The 27030-nt window shown below is 38.8% G+C and overlaps 1 protein-coding gene across 1 annotated transcript in view; it reads right to left on the bottom strand.

Annotated features, from left to right (window-relative positions):
- The window catches only part of OSBPL10 (oxysterol binding protein like 10), a 134120-nt gene that overhangs the window by 86646 nt on the left and 20444 nt on the right, over positions 1 to 27030 (bottom strand). The window contains 2 exon segments of the mRNA XM_052797493.1: positions 2930 to 3009; positions 4769 to 4944. Of these exon segments, the coding sequence (XP_052653453.1) occupies positions 2930 to 3009; positions 4769 to 4944 (256 nt within the window).

Genomic DNA, 27030 nt, shown 5'->3' with positions numbered 1-27030 from the left:
GTTTTCTTGCACAATGAGCCTAGGAACCAGAAGAAAGCCACAGCAGTGGTATGTCACTATGCAAGAGTACAAGAACAAGTCTAGAGAGATGCTCCCCATTCTAAGCCCTTCCTGTTTCTAAAAGTTGCATGTCAGATCTTCTGTGACAGTCACCATCTTTCTATTTTATAGCCTCCCACTCACTTGGTCAAGACTTTCTAACAACATTTTGCCTTTCAAATACTTTTCAAATCTATGTACACTTTTGGCATCCAAAGCATCCCATAATAATCTCCATTTGTCATTCATCTCCTTAAAATTATTTTGAGTTTTCATCTCGTTTTCTTTGAGAGTCCCCCATACCGATATTAACAACTAGCAAATACCTCCTATTCAGCCACTCCAGAGCACTTACTAACCCTATACTTCCCTGATTTGCCCTTTCCCTTCCCATCATCAGAAAAAGACTCCAGTGTAGCCAAGTTCCAGTACACAGAGTTCATTCTGTACAGAAGAGTAACAAAAGTGATGAAAAGTACTTTCCCCCACTCCAATGTTTCCATTTCAGAAATGGAAGGGGACTGATAAAAGTATTTGAGACAAGTATTTGACAGAGTTAGTGTGGACACATATTTAGCTAACGGTCGCAAGAGCATTCCAGACACCTTTAGAAGGCCTTGAACAGAATAAACAAGACGACAAAAAAAAAAAGATACCAATTAGAAGAACACAGGTGCACATTCCACGATAAAGGGAACTTGGCACAAAGAACCTCAATTCGGCAGTTTATCTTGACCAATTAGACTGAGACAAGTTTCGCATGTTTTAGTTAGTATAACCAATTATGTCTTATGTTTATGCGCGTGTACAGTGTTGATATAACCAATCATTAAGTCTAACTAGGCGCGTGGACAACGCGTGAATAATGTGTGTAACCAATAGTAAAACAGCTAAACGCATGTACGGATGTAACCAATGTATAAAAATGATGTCTGATGCTCTAGTAAAGGGTCTTCAACTATGATCATATTGATCTGTCATTGAGTCCATTATTATGCTCCCGCAGAGTTAGAGCAGTCTAAGTATTTTCCCTTCTGTTCCCTGCTCCTTTCCTGGTAATTCCTAAAATTCTATTTGCTTTTTTTGGACCACTACTAATTGCTGGACATTTTCGATGTTGTAACACCAAGATTTTTCTCTTGACATACTAATTAATTCAGAGCCTATCAAAATATGTAGATACTACTACTGCAGGAGCTCAACATGGAGAGGCAGTATGAAAAATTCTGAACATAAATTATTACTAAGTACAACAGTTTTTACTTAAGGAGGAAAAATGATCCAAACTTCACTTACACAAAGATCAGCTTCAACTCAATTACTGCCGCTCTGGAATGAGATTTTGGTATGAAAAAGAGACACCTCTACAGAATTATTTATCAGGAGCAGGCAAAAAGAGAAAAACAAAGCCAGTATTGAGAAATATTAGCAAACAAATAGAGAGTAGAAGTATAAGAATCACTATGCCATTGCACAAGTCTCTGATATCATATATACTGAACAACAGTTCTACTACCTCATCACAGTACACTGTAGATGCTAAACATTTAAATAGGTTCAAGAAGTGACCAGAAAACTTGTTGAGGAATAATTCATTGATGGCAATTGAGCATAAAAAGTTACCATCTCTATCTAGCACAGGAAGTCCCTGAGCTGCAAACCAACAGCAACTGTGAGAGTATCATGATCAAGCAGAGTTGCACCTTTCCGAATAGCACTGGGCCACAGCTATATAAAGATTGTATTTAATTGCCATGTGTAAGAAATGAAAAAGTACCGAAATACTGAAGTTACTTATTCTCCTTCAAAAAGGTCTTTAATTATACCATAAGTGCTTCTTGACAAGTCCACATCGCTCACAAAGAACAGAAAGTTGGTTTTATTTTACTTCACACACTTCAATGAATGCCAGTCTCCTCAAAATACCATCCATCTTTTCGAAGTCCAACTTTCAAAGATAGCCAGGATCATGACTTTGCAGTTAACATAAGACTGATATTCTCAACATCTTGGGGCAGGGAGGAATCCTTTCTGCTTGCAGTTATATGCATTTTTTTCATATAGTAAACAATTAGTCATGAGGAAAGCAACCTTTTTCATTCTTGTAAAGGTATCAGTAGAAGTGCTTAAAAGACTGAAGAAAAGAGCAGAACTTTTTTTTTTTTAGTGACTTAGTATTAACACCAAAAGCATAAATAAAATAAATACAATAATAATTTATTTCTAATAGGGATTTTTGTTTGTTTGTTTTTAATATCTCCCACTTTCAAAGTGCGTTCTAATTTAAACAGATTCATGTCATTTCTACTTGGAGGCAGGTGACACCCTCAACCCATCATTCTGCAATTTTTGAAGTCCAAACGTTTTACCTGTCCAAAATATTTATCTGTTTGAGGACAAAAATTCTGACATCACTTCCAAAGAGAAATAAATAATATAAATCTTCGTATGATGACCTCTTTCAGATTTGGTAAAGAAGTTGAAGACTGACCACTGCTAACACCTACCTGAAACTTTTATAATAAAGGCCATTAGATCTTATAAAATTAAATAAAACTAATATCAATTAACACTTTTAAATACTAGTCAGGACATCACACAGGTATTTATTAATAAACTGTTTACCCAGCCACTCAATTAACCATGTATTGATAGCATCCAAAATGCACTTCATTAATTTCTCATAAATAGCATAATGTTTATTTATTAAGATTGCCCAATTGACTTAAGCCTGCTCCAGTTAGTGACAAATGACAACTTGCTGCTTTTATTCATAAACCTCTAAACATCAACCCACTAACTGCAGCAGCCAGTCTATCATCCAGGTCATGCTGTTCTTCACCTACACCACTTATAAAATAATAGTTACTTCTCCCTCTTAATTATTTACCTTAGAATTACCTTCCTTGTGATGTTTGGCACAGGATCGAAGCTGAGTTATCCAGTACTGTTTCTCCTTTGCATCAGCAGCTAGAACAGAAACAAGAAAATGCAGGGACTCACACATAAATCGATACTCTTTTTTTGCATAAGAGAAGGTGATGGGCCGGGGCGGGGCAGGGCGATTATTTATTGGTTAGGATGCACTACAAATTCTAATTCACACTACTTAATTTAAGTATGTGTAAGTTCTTCAGTACAATACATCTAAACCTCAACTTAAGATGTCATGGCCAGTTGGAAGAGATAAGCTTGAGTCTTCTTCATAGTTATCTCCAAGTGTTATTAAAAGCAGAATTACCTCAAGGTGACTTTTTTTAATTTTTAATCCACTTTTGTTTTACTTGTCTCTCTTTGTGAGGGACAAGGGCCACACCAAAGCACTTACATCAGTAAAACCTCTGCACTCAGGCTGTCAATCAACTACCAGACAAGCTACCAGTTCCCCAGAAATTTAAGTACTTCTGTTTCAAAGTAGTTCAACTAAATCTCTCTTTAAACATGTGTATCATTTGCATGCAACTTAAATACACAAGGATGAAAACCACAATTTCCCCCTCACATTTTTAAAAAACAGCTTTAAAAATTATTGAAAAGATTATCTGCAGCCACACAGGTGGCTCCTGTGTAATATTAATAAGTCTATTTAGGAGAGAGGTTTGGTTTTGTTTTAAACAAACCACTACTACAGTAATTGTAATTAGGAATACCAATACAGAGTGGGTAATTTCAGCAAACATTTTCTCTTACTTCCTCTGCTATTAAGTATCTCAATGGTTATTGACTCAACATAAAAATTATTTACTGATTTTAATAAAATTTATAGATCTCATTAAATTAAAAGCAGCATATTGTAAGTATTTGATAATCTCAAGTGACTGGAAAAGCATGATAATGAAACCACAAGTGTTCATGATTTCTAGCTGTGCAAATTCCAAAACATTTTAACAGAAACTCTCCCTGGTTGTTCTTGTGTTTCAGTTCTACATATAGAACAGCAACACAGTGTACCACAGGGGAGGAGTCCTGCATACTCTGTCTTGCCAGACAACTGATGAACTGTGGTCAGAATAAAACTAACATAATTTTAAACTTTTGTTACACCATGTCACTTTTTTTTATTTCTTTTTTTTATAAAATAGTTTGATATTAAAGTATCCTGATCAATCAACCATACTGAAAATACCTTAGAATCAGAATACTGCCTTTTTTTTTTTTTTTTTTAAATTATTCCAAAGTAACTCTTACATACCTTATATTGTCTTTCTTATATTTGGGAGCAAGGGAAGGCAAAACTTTATGTTAAGGGTGCATTCTATTATTCCAAGACTGACAAGAACATATTATCTTAACAGCCTTCCACTGGCATTTTTCCCTTCTCTGACCCATCAGCAGATTCATTACTGCACATTATCTGCAGGATGGTGGCAGGGGAGAACAATATTAGAAATTAAATGCTATGCTGTGGACAGCAACGAAAGCTGCTTTTTCTACCTTTGGAAGCAAACAAGAGATACTGTACAAGCAAAATGCCACAGTAACAACTTACAGAAGGCATCTTGAGGTATCTTCCAGCCCTGAAAGTCTATATATTGTAAATTCACACATATTTAACTCCAGATTACTCTTCCAGTGTGTTTTATAATACAGTACGTAACAAGATAGCTGTATAACCACTACTTTCTGACAGTATAGGGAAGTAGAAGAGAAACGAGATATGAGAGAAGAGATGTAGAAGCAGGAATGGGAGAGAAAAATGACTCAGGTGGCACTCCAAACAACACTGTACCTCTCAATTTATACATCTCTCCATTAGCAGAGTAGACCACCAACATGTGTGGCACTTCGTCACTGGGTGATATTATAGCTCCAGCTAAAGACAAGGTTCCACGTGGCTTCTGGTTTTTACTTTGTTCATTCACGAAATACTGCAGAATCCCCGTCTCAAAGTCCAGCACAAAGTACCTGTTCAAAGAAAATGCAATTGTATAGTATTTCTGTTAGAGTTTTTCAGGCATTTAATCAAAGAAGAGCACAGACTGATCTTAAATCAAGATCATAAATAAACAAATGAGATTAAAGTTGTTTCTGTAATAACCTAATTTTATAAGGTCCTGTTATTTTGATCATTAGGTTTGGTTTTCAAGGGTATGTGTGAGCTGTTCTTTTACTCATGTTTCTTTCAGATTAATGGTGAGGTCCACATACAAGACATGAAAGCAAGGAAAGGAGTTTTTAATTTAAGAGGTTCCACTGAAGAAGTATGAGACTGCTTCTTTTGGGGGTTTTTGGCCCCTCCCCTTTTTTTACCATTTATAACCTTGAAAGACATGCTAATTCCCCACAACTAGTCTTTTGAAAAGATGACACTGTTTTTGCAGAGGGATGAGCACAATTAAAGATACAATGGTATTTTCATCTTTGTGATAATATTTCACATTCAGATGTTGAATGTAATTTTGAAAACTGGCCAAGGGAATTGAGCATTCAGTTCCCAATAAGTAATAGGTAGGAAGTATGGACACCCATGTATAAGAAAACAATCAGGAGGAGAGATAAGTAAAGTCTAAATTCTATTTGGTCATTCTGCTAACAAATTCTAACAAGGAAAAAACATTTTTACTGCTGATCATACATTTAGGATCAGGAAATAGTCAGCCAGTGAAAATCAAGTAAGTAAAATCCACAAAAATTAAAAAATAAAAATAAAAAAAAAAGTTTTGACGAAGACAAGCCATGCCACAATAAACCAACTGCTAGGACTGCAAGATCATACAAACAAAAATAAACTAATTGCATTGTCCAAGTGCACTAAATGAAAGTGAAGATGTTTCGATGTTAGTATGTCGGTCTCAAGAGTTGGAAACATAATTTTTCCCCCCCATATAAATCTATATTTCACAACAGCAGAGATCTTAAATTCCATCTCCCTGTGGAAATCATCTATGCTATTACACAGAACAACTATTTAACACTCTTTGCCAAGAGGGGACGGACAGCAACCTCCTGGCTCACATGAAGGACAGTTTGCTATGACTTGCAACAGACCAGAGTGAAGATCACACGAATGCAAGTGTCATGGTTTAAGCCCAGCTGGCAACAAAGCACCAGGAAGCTGCTCGCTCACTCTTCCCCACCCCCAGCCCTGGTGGGATGAGGAGGAGAAAATACAAAGAAACACTTGTGGGTCAAGACAAGGACAGGGAGGGATCACTCACCACTTATGGTCACGGGCAAAAGACAGGCTCAACTTGGGGAAAAAAACAAAAGTAATTTAACATACTACTAATCAAATCAAAACAAGGATAATGGGAAGTAAAAGCAAGCCTTAAAACACCTTCCCCCTAACCCTCCCTCCTTCCTGGCTCAGCTCCACTCCCTATTTCTCTACCTCCTCCCCCCCAGTAGCGCAGGAGGATGGGGAATGGGGGTTGGGGTCAGTTTATCACACATTGTCTCTGCCACTCCTTCCTCCTCAGGGGCAGGACTCCTTACACTCTTCCCCTGCTCCAGCGTGGGGTCTCTCCCATGGGAGACAGTCCTCCACAAACTTCTCCAATGTGGATCCTTCCCACAGGCTGCAGTCCTTCACGAACTGCTCCAGAGTGGGTCCTTCCGCGGGCTGCAGTCCTTCAGGCATAGACTGCTCCAGTGTGGGTCCCCCGCAGGGTCACAAGTCCTGCCAGAAAACCTGCTCCAGCATGGGCTCCTCTCTTCACGGGGCCACAGGTCCTGCCAGGAGCCTGCTCCAGCACGGGCTTCCCACATGGTCACGGCCTCCCTCAGGCACCCATCTGCTCCAGCATGGGGTCCTCCATGGGCTGCAGGTGGGCATCTGCTCCCCCATGGACCTCCATGGGCTGGGGGGGGGGGGGGACAGCCTGCCGTCTCACCACGGGCTGCAGGGGCATCCCCTCCTCCCCCACTCCTCCTCCCCTCCTTCTTCACTGACCTTTCTGTCTGCAGAGGGGTTCCTCTCACGTTCCACTCCCCTCTCTGCTGCAGGTTTTCCCTCCTTTATCCCAGAGGCACTACCACCATGGCTGATGGGGTCGGCCTGGGCCAGCGGTGGGTCTGACATGGAGCCGGGGAAGCTTCTAGCAGCTTCTCACAGGAACTGCCCCTGCAGCCCCTCCCCTGCTACCAAAACCCCACCACACGAACCCAATACACAGCAAGTTACCCCCTTAGCCTCTACTAAAAAAACAACCCTAACAATCTGGCTAATACCACTAACATGGGCATTTGGAATGCATACTATTTGCTACTTTTCCTCTAGATAGGATTAGCATAAGTCATATGAAGTTGTGTACAATATTTCAGAAACTGGGATTATTCAAGACTTCTATAGCTTTGTACACCCCAAATTTGCTCAAGTCACTACTTTGTTTTGAAAGTGGCATTCTGTCTTAGCCCTTTTTCAATATCCCCATATGCAGAACACCTCTAACCTTTCCCATCACGGCATATTTCCAGGATTGTCTTCACATCGTGTTCAAGTTATTGGTGTTCTTCTGGACATGATGCAAGCAATCATTGCCTAGGATTTACAGAGCTTCAGACATTTTGCTTGGGCAACCTTCCTTTGCCACATTTATGCATAACTCTCTACTGCCACCACCGCACCAGAACAAAGATCAAATTCTCTTTCAATTATTACAGATTAACAACCCATGCCCCAAATAATTTTAAGCTAATGCACCACTACACCCCTCACTTCAGCCCTGACTCCGTCTCCCACATCTCCCATAAGCACGTCTCTGCATCCCTTCCCTCACAAAACAAATGGAAAGCCTCCCTTTTGTAACCATGAAGCACATCTCTTTACCTTCCCTCTACAGTTTATCTTCACCACAAAAAAAAAAAAAAAAAAAAGCACTACAGAGATGGCAAACTGAATGCCAACCACCACAACGTTTTCAATAGTAGTGTTAAAAATAAGGAGGCCCTAAATGGAAAGTGCCAAAATTTCAGAAGATTACCTTATTGACTTGTATTACACTAGTACATAACCTTCCTGTTTTGTTTGTCTTCTAAATGATTTTACAATACCGATCTCCCACTTACAAAGCATTTTTCCTCTTCAGGGAAAGATGAGGTACTTAACTGCAGGTCAAAACAGCAGAATTGGAAAATATACCATAAAAAAAAAAAAAAGTCAGACTTGCACATTTCATAGTAAATTTTAGTTTCGCTCATTCCCAGTTTTCCTTGTCCATTTTAGGAATACCTGTTACATATTCAGGAGAAAAAGCAGAGCACTAGACGCAAGTGATGCCATGCTCCTGAGAAAATGACACAGTAGCTTGACCGTAGAGCTAGTGCTTCTCTCCATCCAACTGACAAGTTTTCAGCAATCTCTTCGGGTTTAGCAAACAAGTCTAGGCTTCATATGCAGTGACATCCATTCTGAGCCTGTGCCATCATTATAATTTCATTGTCCTTTTATTGTTCAGGTACAAATCATTTATTTCAGCCTTTGTTATCAGGCCATCTTTTATCCATTACTGCCTTGGAAGTCGTCACTGTGGTTACTGCAATACAGCTCTACCATTAACAAAAGGATGAACAACAGTTTAAAAAAGGGGGGGGGGGGGGGGGGAAGAGGCAAGAAAAATCATCTTCCCTTCTGCTATCAAGACCAAACAATTTGGGGAAAAAAGTTCCTCTGAGTCTGTTAGAACAGAATCTATTAAGTTACATAAATACTACGAGCACTTCAACTCAGAAACCTTTGCATGCTAGGCCAGCAAAGCACTCCCAGAATGACTGTAAGCTCCACAAAGATGGGCTTTGCATTGCCATAACGCTACCCCAGGGAAGGAAAACAGCCATTCGAGTACAGAATACACCTTTACCAGCATAATGGCATCCGAGAGCAGCAACTTCTGCAAATCCACATATGCAGAGACAGCATCCTTCCACATCCTTGTTATCATAGCTACAGCAGTAGTGTTACCTTGACCTTCTGGCCAACCATAACCTATTTTATGTACAGTGTCAGAAAAACAGACCATTAGCATTCGCCTTGTACCTTCAGTTTTCAGTACTTGTGATGATGTCTTAGTTGCCTGTAAAAGCATGAAACATGTTTCCAGTACAACTCAAGCAGTAATCTTAAGAAAGAAAAAAGTAACCAGTTCTCACAAGCCTTCGCATTGCCCTCTTCAATTATCCTGCCTTCCTTCTTGTCCCAGATGAACCAGTTTCTATGGCTGCCAACTTTGAAAGTCATAAGAGAAAAGAGAATTATCTACAGAAACGTAAGTTCCAACTGCCCAACAAAAAACTGTCATGTCAACAAAATAGCTTTCCTGTGACTTTGGAGAGCTCAGGAACTTTTCACAGGCATCATGACAGTGACACTGTTCATATCACACGGAACCAAGTATTTGCTTTTCAAGAGTTATGGTTTGATGTGCAACTCCCCTCTTCACCTTTCACACAGTGGTATCACAGAAAAAGATAGACAGGAGTAAACCACACAGACAACTATACTCTCACAAAAGAAGCAGGGGGATAATGCACTTTGAAAACTGCTAAAAGGATAGGAGAAGCCAGGAAAAGGAATAAGGAATTAAATGTCAAATCAGGCAGTGCAAGACCTCGTACAAAGTGTCGGGGGGGGGGGCAGGGAGGAACAGAAAGAGAAGAAACAGAAGCAGCTTTCAAAAACATTTTCTTCCATCACAGACCAAGTGATGACCCAGTTCAGAGCATCGCAAAAGCGCAGAAGACATGGATACCAGATTCTTTCATTAACTGAGGATGGAAAATGATTATATATACAAAGCAGAACAGAAGTAAGAGAATGGTACATGTCCCATTTTAGAAGCCCCATGTAACTGTATCAAAAGGACAGGGATATCTTTTAACTTGAGTTCCAAAAGTCATTTGTTCCGCACACTGCAGAAATAACAGCACTAACCTCTCCAGAACTGATTAACCTTGCCACCTTATCCTGTATTTTTCTACTGGCTTTGTTCACAGAGCACACATTTGCCCATGCTGTTGTATTTCCGTAATTAATTTACAGATTAACACTGATGAAAACTAACATACTCTTTAGAGAACAGTCAGGTAGGAGGTAGCAGAGTCAAGTTATGTCATACCAGACATACAAACAATTAGTACTATACAGAAATGATGACATAACTGTTACTGACAGACACTTCCAAAAGACAGCTAAATTTTTCTGTTATTCCAAAATTGGACAAAATCATCTCTTTTTTTTTTTTAAATTAATATTCATTAAAAGGGGCCATCTAATGGTAAGATAGAAAATTACCACTTTAATACATTTTCAGCAGTTTTAACTGCTTAAGCACTGTTCAGAGTAGACACATAAAATTACAGGCAAGAAAAAGCAGGCCATTTCACAAAAGAAAAGGCTTGGCCAATGGATTTCTCACTTTAAACTCAAATCCATTCAGAGACTACAGGCTTCCTGCTCCTCTGGCACAGCCTCCCTCAAGCTCCTGGGATTCACTGGGATACTACCCTCTGCCATTCCAACCAAATGCAGACGCATTACCAACCAATATCAATTACAAGATAAAACACTCAGCCACACTCAGCAAACTAGAACTTTATTGCTGTTCTAACAAGTTAAAAAAAACAAAACAAAACACAACCACAAAACAGTATGACACTACCAGAATTTTTTTAAGTTACTCATGAATTTGTCAATATGGCCTGATGACACTTTATTTCTATTTTATTTCCCGTATTTCAAAATCAGCGCACTCTCAGAATAAATACTAAGTCTTATAAATTCTGTAACTATCTGTCTTAATTAAACACTCATCGTGTTTCATTCCTATCCCCTTTATCCATTCACCTTGACAGCCATTAAAAAAAATAATAATAATCAAGCAGAACAAGTATGACATACTAGGAAGCATAACTATGTTGCCTTATGAATTCTTGGAGGGGAAGAGAGAGACTTAAACACTGTACCAATAAACTATTTCAACTGGATTTCATATTCACTGATATGAGCATTGCATTTATTATAGTAATGATTATAATATATTAATGTTAGAATTATATACTACTACAATCATTTATTATTAGTTCCCCATTCAAGAAGAATCTAAGAAAAAGCAATGACTATGGTTTAAAAAGCAATAAAATGCTGGTAGTATAGTAGGAGATGAAAATGGTCTACCAGCAGAGCCTGTCAACAGAGAACAGCAGCTATACAGGTCTTCCATGAGAAAATTTGAGATTTCCAATACTATCCCCATTTGAGGCAATAAAAACAAAAGACACCAAAAAATATCAGAAGCACATGATATGAACATTTCTGATGTAATTTACTCACCTCACTGGATATAAGAATTTTCATTTTCCTATTTCCAGTCAAATTAAGCATTTCCGTATTCGCCAGTGGAAATGCATACTTTAAATAAAAAAAAAACAAAAACAAAAAACCCACCACATTTTTAGGCATTTCAATATTCAATTGTACATCCATAACATGGTATACTGCCCACTGAAGCTGTCACTTGGATGCAAGTCTGCAATGCACCCAAAGGTACGTTCCCAGCAGAAGAAAACATACCTTAAAAGAACTTCCTTCTATTCTCCTCTTATTCCGAACACTTCTCAGAAAACAACCATCTGAATATAAGTTTTCAATACTTGGAATCCCAAGAAGTTTTCAAGGGAGGGCTGCCAAATCTTTCCATTGTGTAATGTATTCCTAGTGATTTGAATTCTCCCCAGACCCTCCTTTCCCAGTTAAGTCAGTCTTCTGGACCAGATTTTGTACAACTTCCAGTTTGAATTCATAATGTGATAGCGGTTTTTTATATAAAGACTTTTGCAACTGGACAACTGCAATCCCAGTCAAATCTTCAATTATGGACTCAATCTGCTAAAAAACTCACCTCTTTTGGAAAGCAGCATTATATTAATTACTTCCTTGGGTTCATAAACTAGCCTACATTGGAATCCATGCTTCATAGTTGGACTGTGTCCAATCCCAGAGCTCACCTGTTTAAAATTGGTATGGATGCCAAATACTGCACAGTAGCACAGACAAATCCTTTGACTAAAGACAAAATCTTCCATAATCTCCAAACAATAAAATGGTTTTCATTGTATGATGACCTAGCACAGCAACCACTTCTGGATGGAGAGGCATGCCGGGTTTCTACAGCAGGCTGGCCTTGGTTTCAGCTTTTTGGAGATCTTTTCCCAGTTACTTTCTCACTGATGGACAGAGAAGCTTTCCTCTCTAAACACCACTTTACCTCTTCCACAGATACATTTTCTCCTAAACCAGTCTCACAATACATACTTTATGGTCTACTTTTTATTTTGCTTTAACCATAAAAATGCAAATTTTTCAGATAAAATACACTGACTTGAAACAGCACGAAGTCTTCACCCTGATTTACAACCTTGATAGGCAACATCACCTTCCCTACCATATTAGAAAAGTAACAAACCATGTATTTCCCCTTCTCGAACTGCTGAATTTATTATTCCAGACAGTGTGACAAATACTATGCTCCACTACACGTTTCAGCATCGAATTAGCTTAAGAACAGAAGCAGCTCACCAACAGAATTCCACTGCCTTCTCCTTCTACCACTTTGTTCTCAACATTTCTGAGTTTCCAAACACGTTTTCCTTTCACTCCATTCCAATTTTCCTCCAGTCACTGCCAGTGATTCCACAGTCCTCAAAAAGAGGACATTTTCAAGAATAAGGAATCAAACTATTCTATAACTCTCTTCCTTTTTTTTTTAAATGTAGTTAAAAAAAAAACTAGATAAGAATTATAGGATAGAAAGTAAATGACTCTGTCAAAGAAAAGCAAAGTTTATGGTTCCAGTAACTGAACAAGATGTCACATAGAAATATTTCATTTTTAAGAAACTGTATCTTATAGGCCATCTTGGAGACAACATTTATGCAACTGCTTAATTCTTTTTTCCGTTCTACCTTGAGCCATAAGATTAATGGAATTATTCATGCCAGTAAAGATAAAGCACAGCATACACATTTGACAGTCAAGGACTTTATTATTAAAAATCATCTCTAAAGTTGTCATTTAAAGCCAGGTGTTGGGAGAACACGTTTACATTTCAGTAACTGTTTAACATCCTTTATGCATTGAGGTTCCTCAGTTTATCATTTTCTAACATAAGAAAACGTAAGAACTGCAGCTTTACTGACTTGGAGCATCTCAATGAAAACTGGATTTTCAAAACAGTAATTTCTCTGCATTATTACAACTGCATATCAGTCAAGCTGAACTACAATTTGCTGGACACTTTTAGAAGTCTTCCATATCTAAAATGGAGATAAGAAATAGAGGAAGTATTATCCACAGCTAATAGATGGACTGCTTGTTTCTGATCATCATGCCCTTCGTGATTTTAACATCCACAGAACTCTCACACAAATAAAATCTTAAGAGAAATCTCTTTTTCTGTTTTCTCAAGTCCCAGCTGATCTTCAAGTTTACAAGCAAGCCTGCTTTATGAACCAAAACATCACTTCTTTCTCAGCATCTGCAGAAGCTACAATTGCTACTGACCAGCTCACCCGTTCATGAACTTCTGCTTGCCATGCCAATTACTTTCAACAGTCTGAAATTCTATATAGTCAGCAATAGACATGCTGCCCGAATTTTATTTAAGTAAAAAGATACTAGACTAAGGATAAATATTACTATTAGTTTTCTAATTTCAAACAGAGTTGCTTAGGGGTTGCTTTTTAGGACTGAGGGAGGAAAAATAGGCTTAAAAAAAATGCATCCATTTTTACCCATCAGGTAAAGTTCATACAGATCTTCGAATTCATACAGACCTATGGAAAAGTACATTCATCACACTAATCTATGCTTTAGCAGAACACACCCACATTGAGGGGTAACAATTGCAGTTTAGGGGCAAACATAAACAAAAGGTACACAGTTGAGGTTGATACCATAAACAGCACTTACTGCACACAGCCCACCAAACTGGCTGGCTGCCCAATGCTACTTTGTGTCATTTAGTAGTCCTTGCCACCTTCCTTTTTATTTGCTCTAAATTCAGTACTACTTAATAATTAAGCAGACTCCAATTTTTGTATTGCAGATCAGAGAGAAAAGGCTAGCAGTGACATAATTGGGGAATAAATGAGCTGGTGCAATCTTAATTCTGGCAATGTTATTATCCAGCTCAATTCAGGTCACAGATTAAAAACAGAGCTTCCAGATAGGAAAATACATTTTCCTTCATAAGAACAACTAAGATCTAAAACAAAACAAGAACAGAGTACTTCCATGTCACTTCTAATAATCTGCATGTAATGAAAGGACATTAAGCTTTAGAAAGACACAGTTCTATGCGATTCTAAAACAAGACACAGGAAACGTCCAAGAGACAACTAGTTATACACACTAACTCCATTCCTCACCTGAGGGGAAGGCAGTGCTCTGTATGACACAAGACTCTGCTGCTAAATTGGTTCTCACTGAAGCCAGGTCCACAGGATAGTCATTTACAGTCATTTGGGCACCAAAATGAAGGAAGTCATCTGGCTTACCCTCTCTCAGTCCCACCTTTCCACCTTATCCAGGAGCAAGACTTTGCTCCTTTGAGAAAGTAAAATTACAGAGACCTACTTTGGAGCCTGTATGGACAACTGCTTCTCTGCTCCAAGTCTTTACATAGTATTGGTCTGTCCCAACTAGCAAAAAAAAAAACCACCAATAAACAACGCAGCTATCAGAAATCTAGCTCTTCATTTTCTTCTGTTTTCCCAAAATCTAGCTAAAGTGGGTTTTACATTAAGATGTTTAGATTTCACCTCGTCATCCCAAGAGGATGTAAAGTAGAATGCATGTACTTTGCTTAGTCAAGCAATACTCTAGCTGGAAAGTACCTTAAGTCTATCCAGGGAAACAACCATTAGGAGGACCTATAAGCAAACTAGGTGAGAAGTAGTAAATAAATGTGAAAAACTGACTCATTTTCTTTCATTACTATAACGAATCACCTACAAAAGAACCCCTAAGCATTGGCGGGGGAGGAATACAAGTAAAAATTGGAAAAAATCTAAGTTCCTTCCCCAAAATAAAGAAAATATATATATATAAAATGAGATATTCAATTACATCTAGCTTGTGAAAGCAGCTTTTCCACATTAGTATTTGCAATTCTTTCTACTCACATTAGCAGTTGTCAAAACTGCTGCTGAGCAAACAGCTGCATCACCACAAAGTTTTAAACATCTCCCAAAACTATGCCAGCCATGCCAGGAATCTTATTGCCTATTCTTTTCTGTAACAAAAACCACACCATAATTGTAAGTGATACAGAAATATTTGACCTTCCATAAAAACATGTGTACTTTTTTGCTTGACACTTTCTGCAATGAATTCCATAAGATTTGACAGGTTTGGCAAGCACACTTCACATCAAAAATTGCCTAGTGCGTAGCATCAACTCATCTTCCACAAAGTACTTACAAAATACAGTATGAAATAAACAGTTTAGAAGATGGCCTAACATACTAAAAATATAACTCTCCAACAAGCTGGAAGCCTGAAATGCTGAACCAAAGGCTCTACCATGTACATTAAACACACTAAGAAAATATAAGCATCCCACAGACCTGTTTGAAGGAAAGTAATCAAAAAGAAGGCAGCACTGAATGCAGTCACTGTGAACACAGCTGCTCAGAGCACTAATGAGTCCAACAATGACTGACACTATTATATATTATTCTTTCAACAGTCTCTGCTTTAAGTAGGGACATGTACACACGCACACAGAGAACACATTTCCAGGAAGGTCATATATGAAGACACATCAATAATGAAGTGAGATTTGACCAACGGCAGTATTTTACAGAAATTTCTGTCTGCTACTTGCCACATTCTGCAGGAAACTTCACAGACTGAAAAGGGAAGATGTGACCTTAGCTTGGTCTTTCTGGTACTTGCTATTACAACATCCATAAATGAATCAAATAAATCCATTTGACAGCCTGGTTCTCGTGCAACGTAATGAGAAAGTAGCAAATTCAGTCACGTAATATAATGCTCCCACAACACACATTCACAGGGAGCCTGGAATTGCTGGTTTTGTATCAGTACTACTACACAACAGAGTTTAAAGAAAACCACGTTCCATTGAATTTGTGTGAGCTAGCCAGGTCTAAATCACAATTTTATCTCAAAATACTATAATCCATAATCCAAATTCTCTACCATTACAGCTACGAAATTTTGGCAATCCCAAACATACATACCCGCGAAAGAGGCCGCTGAACAAAACACATCTATTCAATTGAAATATCCCCACACTCATCTCCTTCACCTTCGGCAACTAAAGCCTGCCCTCTGAACTACATTAAGAGAGATGGATACTATTACTAGAAGGACAGAAAACGTAAGAAGAAAGCAGTAAACCCCCACACGCACACCCCCACATCTACTACACAGCATCTTCCACTGGCCCCATCCTAAACTTTCCTATTACTTCCCTCTTACGGTGTACCAAGGATGAATCAACCCTTATTTGTAGAAGTAAAGTTGGCTTATGTTTCTCCGACTTGTGCCTCCCAACTCTTCCTCTCTCTTCTCCAACAACTTGCATTCCTCACTAGTAAGAACTAACCCTAACTCAACCCAGCACTACTGTTATTGGATATTATGTCCCATCTAGGGGAGGCACCTTCATACAGCAAACACCTGCAAATTTTTAGAACTCTCTTTTGCTGCCAAGAATTACAACTGTATACAGAAAAAGCACTCGGCCATAAGAAAACCAATATGACCCTGAGTTTTTATGCCAGACCTGATGTTAGTTAGGATTTCACCTGGAGATAAGATACTTACAGGGACTAAAATATTAATGAAACAAATAACAAAGGCACAGAGAGTGACCCTGAACAACAGCATGAACGCAGAAGCCGAGGAAGAGACAATTGCTGGATGACAAACCAAGGGATGACCCAAACACCTCCAGGTGGGAATATCAGGCAAACTATTCCGGTAATCAGACCACAAAACAGACCGCAAATAGAAGTAGCTCAAATTACAAGACTACTCTAGCTTCAATTAGAGTAGCTGTAGAGTAGTTCAGCTACCTTAAGTGCTGCTTTTTGCTCAATTTAACAATGAGAGAACGGAAGTTAGGAATATCATTCAAGTATCTTGAGTCAATTACACAGACAAAAGGAGTCTTATCTCAGCCTGAAGTATTGGGCTGCATGTTTCCAAGTTAAAGGCCAGGGAAATTATCTATGTAGGTGAACTCTAATGAGTCTGCTCCTCACAGGTGAATATGGTTCCATGCACAACAGTAACAGCCTGTAGTGGTAAGTCAGGGAACTTCAGGGAGTTGACCTGAATATAAATAAAAAGGACTAAATGTCAATGCAAGCAAACTGGCCATTGGAGTTCTTTCCAATTCATTTTTACTGCTTACTGGATACCAAGGTTGCTTTAAGACAGACTGTAAAAACCCCAAAGCCGCAGGAAAGTTATCTTAAGTCATGCAACTGAATTGTAAATTCTATGCTATAAAATCTGCACTATTTTGTACATAGTAATTGTTGAACAAAATAGCTAAATCACTGAACTGTCTTCACCATCACTTAGCTCTTCTCTCATTTTTAATTATTAAACATGAAATATAAAAGGTTAGATAGGATTCATAAACTCTCTTAACAAAAAGATGTCACCAACCTAGAAGTTTTCAATAGAAAGATGTTGCTGAAAATTAATTAGGGCAGTCACACATGTCATGGTTTATGGAGACAGAACCTCAGTGTTACTATGACCACTCTGCTGCCAACAAGTGAGGGACAATTTACAGAGGAAATGGAGGGATGAAGGACTAGACAAGCAGAACAGTTTGGCAACAGGACATGCCAAAAGGTTTTCAGCAAATTTATCTAAAACTAAGTAAACAGAAATCTGAAGAATCATTTGACACTACAGTCAAGAATAAAGCACTCCACTAGCTAGACTTCCAACCACCATCCAGAGCAAAACACTCTCCTGCACTGGACTATATGTACTATAGGTTAATTATTAGGTTAGTGAAGACTGGGTTTTTTCCTACTTCTCACCAAAACTAGTTTGCCAACATCTTGAACATATCCTTAAAGAAAAGAATTAGTTGGTTACTTCTTCCAAGGCTTATTAGGTGACTGACAGAAAAGGCAACATCAGACCACACTTTGACAGTACATTCATATCGTTCTCTTAAGCTACATAGAGCATTACACTTTCTCCTGATAGCTGCGTAGTTTCAATAGACTAAGCAAGCACACACTGGAAGCAGCAAAGATGTAACTGGAGTACTTTGAAGCTGGAGTACTTAACAAGAAAGATACCAAGACCCTGTATATACTTAAAGATTTTTTCATCTTTTTTGGCCAGGTTAATTTTCTGCCATTTTAGTGAGCTGAATTCCATTACCATGCAATCAACAGGGCTTCAGCGTCATAGCAAAGTAAGAGGGAGTGAGGAGCAGTGAGTAGCATGCAAGGAAATTGTCCCCCTTTTGTTAACAACGTGCTCTTAATTCAGTTCAAGAAAACCCATTAAACCATACCCTCTGAGGACTATTGCAATGGCATAGCGCTTTACTGTATTTATCAGCAGGGATAAAACTGTAGAGAATAATTCTGTTGCTTCCATTATTCTCATTTGGTCTTTTCTATTTCCAACACTACTAAGTATCGTAAGTGATGGCGTATGGTCTGACATTTGGGGGTTTATTTTTCAATTACAGAGGAATAACCTTGGTACTATTTTTTTTTCATTCACTTCTCTCTTATACCATATTCTTGACTTCCATCTCACCACCTGCTAATATAAAAACCTACAAGTGAAAATGCAAATCTACCGTATTTTGTACATTCAACACTCTCAGGCATGCTGTGTACAGATCTAGTTATATCACTTCTGCTATGCTTAAGGGTGACCAGCAGGCAGAAAAAGCACCCTCTTTGTTCCTTCGTGATGTATGAGAGACACCTAGCATGCTCTCCTCTGGTCATATCAGCCTCAAGATATTAGTTCCAGCTTTCCCTAGTCTACCTGGAAGAGTAATGTGCCAGAAACACTACCACAAGATAATAAATAAATAAAAATAAACAAAAAATCATTCATGTAGAGGAAGCAGGGAAATATTCAAGAAGTATACAGGAATCTAAATGAGTCTGTAAAGGCATTCCATCATCTGTGCATGCTTTCTCAGAACATATTTCTGCATTCCAAATCTTGAAAAACTTACAACAGGTACCATTTAAAAATATTAAAAGTCACATTTATTACTGAATACCTGCAGGCTCCAAATCAAAAGTGCCATTAATGCATGCTATGGCAGGAGAAGCCATTATGTCTTCCCGTTGTCTGCTCCCCTCCACTTCATTGCCATAGATCATCACCCCAGCAGAGCAGCAACCAACCAACCCTACCAAAGTCCTGTGCTTGCTGAAACTAAAACTGACAGACTGATGGCAGATGATAATGTATCACTATGCCACATTATGAACAGCAGTGCTGTTGGCACTGATTCACAACCTCTACTACAACGGTTAAATGAGTGAGGAAGAAGCGTGAGTGGTAAACTAGTGATCAGAAACAGGCCTCAGGTAAGTATTAACCAAGACAAATGATCACTTCCCTCTCCTTCAGAAACTGGTGTGCTAGACTTACTGCTAAGTGTGGGTTATGCTTACATACCTTAGATTATCTTCACAAAACACAGCACAGTTAACCTCACCTCATGTCTACAGCTCAGCTGGTTGTAAAACCTCATCCAAACTTAGGGCTCACCACCACTCCTCTTCCCTCCTTCCTGCCCTGCTGCATGGTCACAACCCATCCCTTGGGTCCTCTCTAGTGCTCATCAAACTCAGTGGGAACTAACTCAATTTGCTAAACCAGGGGAAAAAAATATAGAAGGAACAGACGGTTGGGAGAGGGTCTCTACCATTCAGCAGCAAGAATGTGAAACAGTGGCTCATCTTCTGGTCTCATGAAAGCAGTTGGTACAAGCTACCATGAAAGCAAAGGAGGTTGTTTCAGACACCATCTACCAGCTCGACCCAAACCACAAAATAAATTCATGCTAATTATATCAGCACACAACAACCGGAATATGCAAAATAATTTATAACTACTAAATCATTATAAAAGCCTACAAAGATACATAAGCCATGTTCATTTTTTCCTCTTAACTATGAAATAACTTTTACATTTTCTTCTCCTAATCTGCTTTTCCAACATTGTTATTTGGAAGAAAGTCAGAGATTTTTAATTCTGTGCAAGTTACTGATATGAGACTCTAAAGAACATGACATTCCTCTGGAAGCTAAAACCCTTCCAAAAATTATATTTAACCTGATTTACATTTTATGTATTTCCATGGATGAAGACATAGGAAATCAGGACAGACATCCTCTTATAATTGTTTGCATTCTATGTGAACAATTCCATTCCAGAACTACTTTTTCGAAGAAAATACACCAAGTAGTTCTGGTATTTCTCAATACATACAACTCCTTTATGATCAGTAAATTAAAATGAAAAAAAAAAAAAAAGTTAAACATCAGATATGAGTTCTTTAATCTCTAAATCACTTTTAGATAGAAATACAATGTTTTGCACATTTACACCACAGTCCACAGCAATGGTGTAAAATAAACAGGAATTGTTCCCCCAAAACCTCAGTAATTGTTACATCAACATAATTGGGCAAAGTGAAAAAAGCTGCCCTTAGAAAGTGCAAGTGAAAATCAGTTGTAATTTCTCACTTTCCCTCCTCAAGGAAAAATTGCTGATTTGCACTCTAAAAACCTAGTTCAGCTGAACTAGCTTTCCCCTATTTGGTGTCACGTCAGAACTACTGCTCTGTCATCTTCATTTCTTTGTTCCCATCGCTGGCCAACAGCAGTACTCAGCACCGCATCCCAGTATAGCCTATACAATAATAAGAGTGGTAGCTAGCTAAAGAATAATGCAGCCAGGTCAGTCTTTGGGCAGAAGAGGAACTTTGCAGAGTCATCCATCCAGCAGGAAAGAGACCCATTTCCTCTGCACCTGTGAGTGTTATATGGAAACCACTGGCCAACATTTTCCACCATAGGTCTGCAACGGATACACTTGACCCCTAGCCATACTTTGGTTCAGGCTGGCTGAGGAGCAACAGGCCTCACACCCCATGGTGAACCTGTGAGCTGGAAAGCTCCTGGCTCACATACAAGGGAGTGAAGGTGCCTCGGAAAAAATATTTCAAAAGGTGGTTTCGAAACCCAAAAATGCAAGATAACCAAAGTACAGAACAAGATACCACAGCTAAAATGAAGACATCTATCTTGTCTGTACTATCGACTAGCAGACAACTACTTCACTCTACAAATACTACCAGCAGGACGGGCCCAGCTGGAGCTCTTCCTGAACCGCAGCTGGACTGCATGCCAGGTGATCTCCCCTTGAGCAGGGACGCCTCTCAAGGTCTCAGATCTCTTACCTCAGACTAAGAGATCCTTCCTTGCCCAAGGCGGAGAGATCCCTTACCCACGACAGATCCTCAGTAAGTGACTGATAGCATGCTGAATTAATACCCATGAAACATTACTAATCCATGTAGCCGCTCAATATTTTTAGAAACACTGTATGGATAATTCCATTAGACATAAACTGTTGTCCAAGTCTAAGATTGGACCTAGCTGCACCTAGACTCCATAAGGAGTTTAGAAAGCAAGGGGTCCACTCTGAACCTCATGACTCAACAGGAGGGTCTTCCTCACTCTTTGCATCTCCAGTCTGTGTCAATCATTCTAACTCAATTCTAACTCAATTTTCCTTTGTATGTTTCTTCCATGCAGTAATTAATAAGGTGAACCTTGCCGTCAAACTTATGAACCTTGTTAAACCATTGTTAAACTTTGTTAAATTCCATCAAATTTATTGAACTCTGTCAAATTATTATTTGCCTCAATAAAACATATTGCTGCTTCTCTCTTTGCGTGAGGTGCATTCCATTCATCCACGACCAGGTCGCATTCATTAGTCATCGTACATAGCAGTCCTGACTTGACAGCTTGTCCAGCACAGAGAAGCTCACTCGCTGCCCCATTATCAACTTTCAACTACTCCGAACTCCTGGAAAGTAAGCTTTTGTGTAATTACGTGCAAAAACCTTCTCCCAGGCTGAAAACACAGCCTCTCCCACACTAACAACTACTTTACTAATACAAACCTTAGATGGATGGTCAAAGAAAATAGTACAAACAATTTACACCACTCAGCACCAGCAGTCCTGCCATATTAGTTTCCACTGTACTCAGTACTACATCAATTTCCATTTTAAAATTATGAAAAATGGTATTTTTCAGGAGCCTCCTACATTATATATGTTTCTGTCAAATCCCTTGCTATATCTTACTGACTTATTGAGAAGAGTCATATTGGCTGATCAGCTAGCAAGTAGGTAATTGTAAATAAAATTTGGCATCATTCTTAATACAAAAGCAATCAGTCTGCTCTACAAAAAGGCACAAACTCACTAGTAAGTTTTTAAAAGCTTAACATAACTTCTGTTGTCATTCCTACAGTTACAATCACACTAGTTATAAAAGCAATTCAGAAATTGCTGATCTAATCCACCCTCCCACACAAATAAAAAGAGCTCCTTTGCCACAACTGAAATTATGAACTTATGAGCTCTGAACAACTATGAACCAACAGCTTCAAAATAGAAGTTTAAATTCTTCACTTTTGCAATAAACTAGTACACAGGTATTAAAGAAATAATGCTAATAATGAAAAGATGATAGCAAAACTAATTTCTTTTAAACATGCTGACAATGTCACTGTTTATCAATGGTATAAAGCAGAATCACCTGGCTGTATAAGATCAAGCCATGGAACAATGAATTAACTTAATGAGACAAATAAAATGTCTTGTAGAGTCTGCTTCTAGTTCAACTTCAGATTTTTATAGTTTCACTCAGGTCAGGTTTGCGTTCTCCTCTCTTTGGTAAAACCAGCATTAAATATATTATAGCAAAACAACAGGCTTTTTTCCATGTGATGGGAGATAACATCAAGCTGTGAGATTTCTATTATACTTGAAGTGTAATGGTTCTAGCACCAGCTAGAATCCCAAATCTTATTTTTAGTGCCTGAACATTTAGGCTACATTATAAATATCCTCATGAACATCCACAGTCATAATAATTAAATGCTACAGGGAGATTTGGGAAAAGGAAAGATTGAGTTGTTGTAGCTTAACCATTTCCTCAATTAGCAGTTATAAGCAATATGTTTTCCTTCGGTTACCATAAGTCTTCAGCTTTATAAATCAGAAGCAAGCAAAATTACTCTACTGCACTAAGTTTTCTTCAGTAATGACTTAGAATTTATTTTAATGTCTTCCCTTCAAGTGCAGTTCAAAAAAAATCTTCCTTCTAGCTTTTCTCCTTGTCCCTAATTATGATAAAAATCAATGCTGTGTTAAGTACTTCTCTATTTGTCCACTTGTTTGTAGCTTTCTTTTAGTTTAGTCCCAAATGTTATCAACTCTTTGCAAACAGTCTTAACAGATGCTGCTCCTTAGCTGTTACCTGGCACCTCCAACAGACAAGATATGATTTGAGGGCTTCAGAATGTATACCATTATTCCCCCTCTTCCCCAACAAAATAACTCCCCTCACTCATTGTATCTGAGACACCCAAAGTATAATCAGAAATGCTTAAGCAAAAAAACGGGGGGGGAGGGATTCCCGAAGAAATATTAGTCCCAACTGAAAACTGGAACTACAGAGAGATGCATTTTTTTTTAACAGCCATTCCTAAAAACTTACTGTTTCTCAAAAGAAAACATTATAAAGAAGTATTTCTCCTTCACTTTAGGGAGCACAAACTGTTAAGTCCTGTTTCCTAACAGAGATTTGACATTTGAAGGTCACTCCTGCTCTGCAGTGCTCTTTGGTACCCTACTACCTGCCTTCACCACACTCCTCAGTACTCACACTGGTTCTGCACTGCAGCATTTGATAAGGCACCCTCTCTGCATTTCATTTCATTCTGAGCAATGACAAGCAGACAGTATGATAAAAGGACCTTAAAAAAAAAAAAAACAAAACAAAACAAACAAAAAAAAACCCAAAACACACAACCTAAATACACTTGGAGGAAAAACTCCTTAATAACAGGCTAAAACACGAGCAATAATTTTAAGCGTTTCCTTAGACAACTCTAGTAAACACCATGCTTGCTGTTAGAACTGCAATAGCCAGCTTGCCTACTATACATTCCCTGAAACAATGACAGAGCAGGAAACGATGCAGGAGAAGAATTTCAGGAACAAATTCAGTGGCAGGGATTTCAAGAAAGAGAACTTCTTTCCCCTGAGGGGAAAGACATAAGGTGGTCATTTTTTCCTTCAGCAGTATAAACATGCCACAACTTAACTGAACCTCTGAACCCAGTGTTGGCAAATGCATGCAGAAAGGGGGCAGAATAAACCAACTCATAAATGTAAAATACTCTTTAAAACAGAAGACACCCATCACAATTCATCCAAGCACCTAATAGATGACAATGCTATTAGGAAAAAAAAAAAAAAAAAAAAAAATGAAAAATGTAAGCACAGAACCAGTGGAGATAATAAATAAATAAATTGTGAGAACAGAGATCCAGTAGTTTTCACATTTCCATAACTAAGTTACAGTTTCATAATTCTGATATTTTCCTTTAAAACAGCATGCAATTCAGTGTTCCAAGAATTAAATCCAGTTGAGGGAATTATTTAATTAAAGTTAAAACTCAACATGAGTAGGTATTTTCAGCCTCTCAGACATCTGTTCCTGATGTCCTGACACCATCTCCAATAAGCAATCTGTGAGAAACTGCACTATATCTTTTCCTATACCAGCTGCTTTCTCTATTACTATTGACAGTTCCGTTAAGCTTTCCAGCTCCCTCAGTTGAGACACCTATTCCACACCGCTTGTGTTCAATCTGTTCAAATGCCACTTTTGAAAAATCAATTTTTAAGCTCAAAGGGAACAAAACCCAAAAAGGCTTCATGTCATTAGCCTCTTCTCTGGAACCTGAGGTCACAGCTCATCCATCTCTAATTTTTAGCACATGTAACATTTTCATATCTGACCTCCTTACTTTCGAGTGTTTTCTTCTCTTCAGTCCATCTCCTACAGCACTACTCCCCCTACACGTGCTGTCACAGTATCAAAAGCAAGATCAAATAAATGGGAAAGGACAGAGATCCTTAGAACATGGGAAAGAGGACAGGTGGATTCACACCATTCACCTGACCCTACAGAAAATCTTCATATTCAACTGCCAACCTGTTTGTTCAGTACAAGAAGGAGCAAGACTATATCTGGCATCTGTTCAGCCCTCTTCCTCAAGGCTTTAATTCTTCCATTTAAAAACTAGCACAGAGAAAAAGTAAGAACCCAAGTTATGAGGCTAACAGTCATAAGCTGCTACAGTCTGCTTAGAAGGTCCAGCTATTTCCTGCGGCTCATCCCTCAACTCAGGTACTCCCACCACAACTTCTGTGCCCAAGAAGCACCCACCATCTGACCCCTCTACAAAAGGTAATGCACAGGCAGACACTTCCAATATTCTTCCCACACTGAGAGGAGCACAGCGTGCTACGGGGAGCTCTGAGCTCTGTCTAGGTTTGAATGATCTGCCAGCCTTTAGACCACAGCATAGCAAAAACACAGTATGTCTTACAGGATTTCTTTTGGCCAACATATAAACCACCGCACTGAATGAAGCAAGCTATGCTATACCTGCAACCTACCCTTTGCCATTGAGCCCAGGGGCTGTGAATTAATTCAGTATAGCTCAAAAACTAACACCAGTCTGAGCTCACAGGCACAGATGAACTCCAGGCCACGAAGCACTGAGCACACCAAAGCAGGGCTGCGGGCAGCTGCCAATGCCAGCCATCAGAAACCACCACAACACTCTAGAGTGTCCCAAAAGCACGGTTATCACCCGCCTACGCCTTGTATCAGCTGCCTACGCCTTGTATCAGCTGCCTACGCCTTGTAAGCGGCGCAGGGCGCACAAGGACATAAAGGCTGGAAAAGCACTGTATTACCAGAAAGCTGCAGAATTAAACTTGCAATTTGAACCACTGACCCCCTGGGAAGGACAGAAGGGATGAACAAGGCTGTCATAACCGACAGGTTATCAATTGCTTACTGTCTGCAACTGATTCTCATGTTTGTACTGACATCTGATAGCTTTGCTTCAAGATACTGGCTGTTCTCATAGCTCCTTATGACTATCAAGTCTAAATTAGTATCTTAATTAAAAAAGAAGGATAAGAGTACCAGCAAAGTCATTATTTTCCCAGCATAATTACATTTTCGCTAGGGTTTCTACTATTAAAATATAACAACTGGGGGGAAAATTAGCAGTCCTGTTAGCAAGTTATTTAATGACAGAAGAAAACCAAGGAATTAGAAGCTTCTGGTATTCCAGTCTCTGGTTGTGTTTTTCTCATCCAGGAGCAAAGAGACCCAGCTAGACAGAATGACCCCCCACATCAGGTGTCCTAGCTTTCACTTCTGGGGCAAATTACCAACTTTCCCCTAACCAGTGCAATTTGGGGCTTGGGAGGAGAAGAGGATATTCTGAAACAAGCCTCAAAAGCATGTTTAGATTAAAGTGCCCTCCCAGAGAGAAACAGAGACAAGAAGAAAAGGAAAACAAAAATATGAACCACATATTTTATCAGCAACCTCCAGGTCCCTTGCATTTCACTATCTCCCTGATGATGAATTTACTTGGCACACTAAACGGCATTCCTTACTGGGTGTGGAACCATTGCAGGCATACTGTATGAAGCCTGGTAAGCATTAAATAAAATGTATACAAACACTTAAGTGGACAGGACTTGCATCAATTACAGCTGTAGTTTTTACAAACAGAATATGGAATTACAGAAATACCTTAGGATGTCCAAAAAATCTTGAACAAACCAAAGATAATAAAGGCTCTGACAATGGAGGGGTGGAGATGGAAGGGAAGTA

This window comes from Harpia harpyja, chromosome 1 (genome assembly GCF_026419915.1).
Source record: "Harpia harpyja isolate bHarHar1 chromosome 1, bHarHar1 primary haplotype, whole genome shotgun sequence".
In the NCBI taxonomy this organism is placed as follows: domain Eukaryota; kingdom Metazoa; phylum Chordata; class Aves; order Accipitriformes; family Accipitridae; genus Harpia; species Harpia harpyja.
This window is presented reverse-complemented; position numbering and strand designations above follow the sequence as displayed.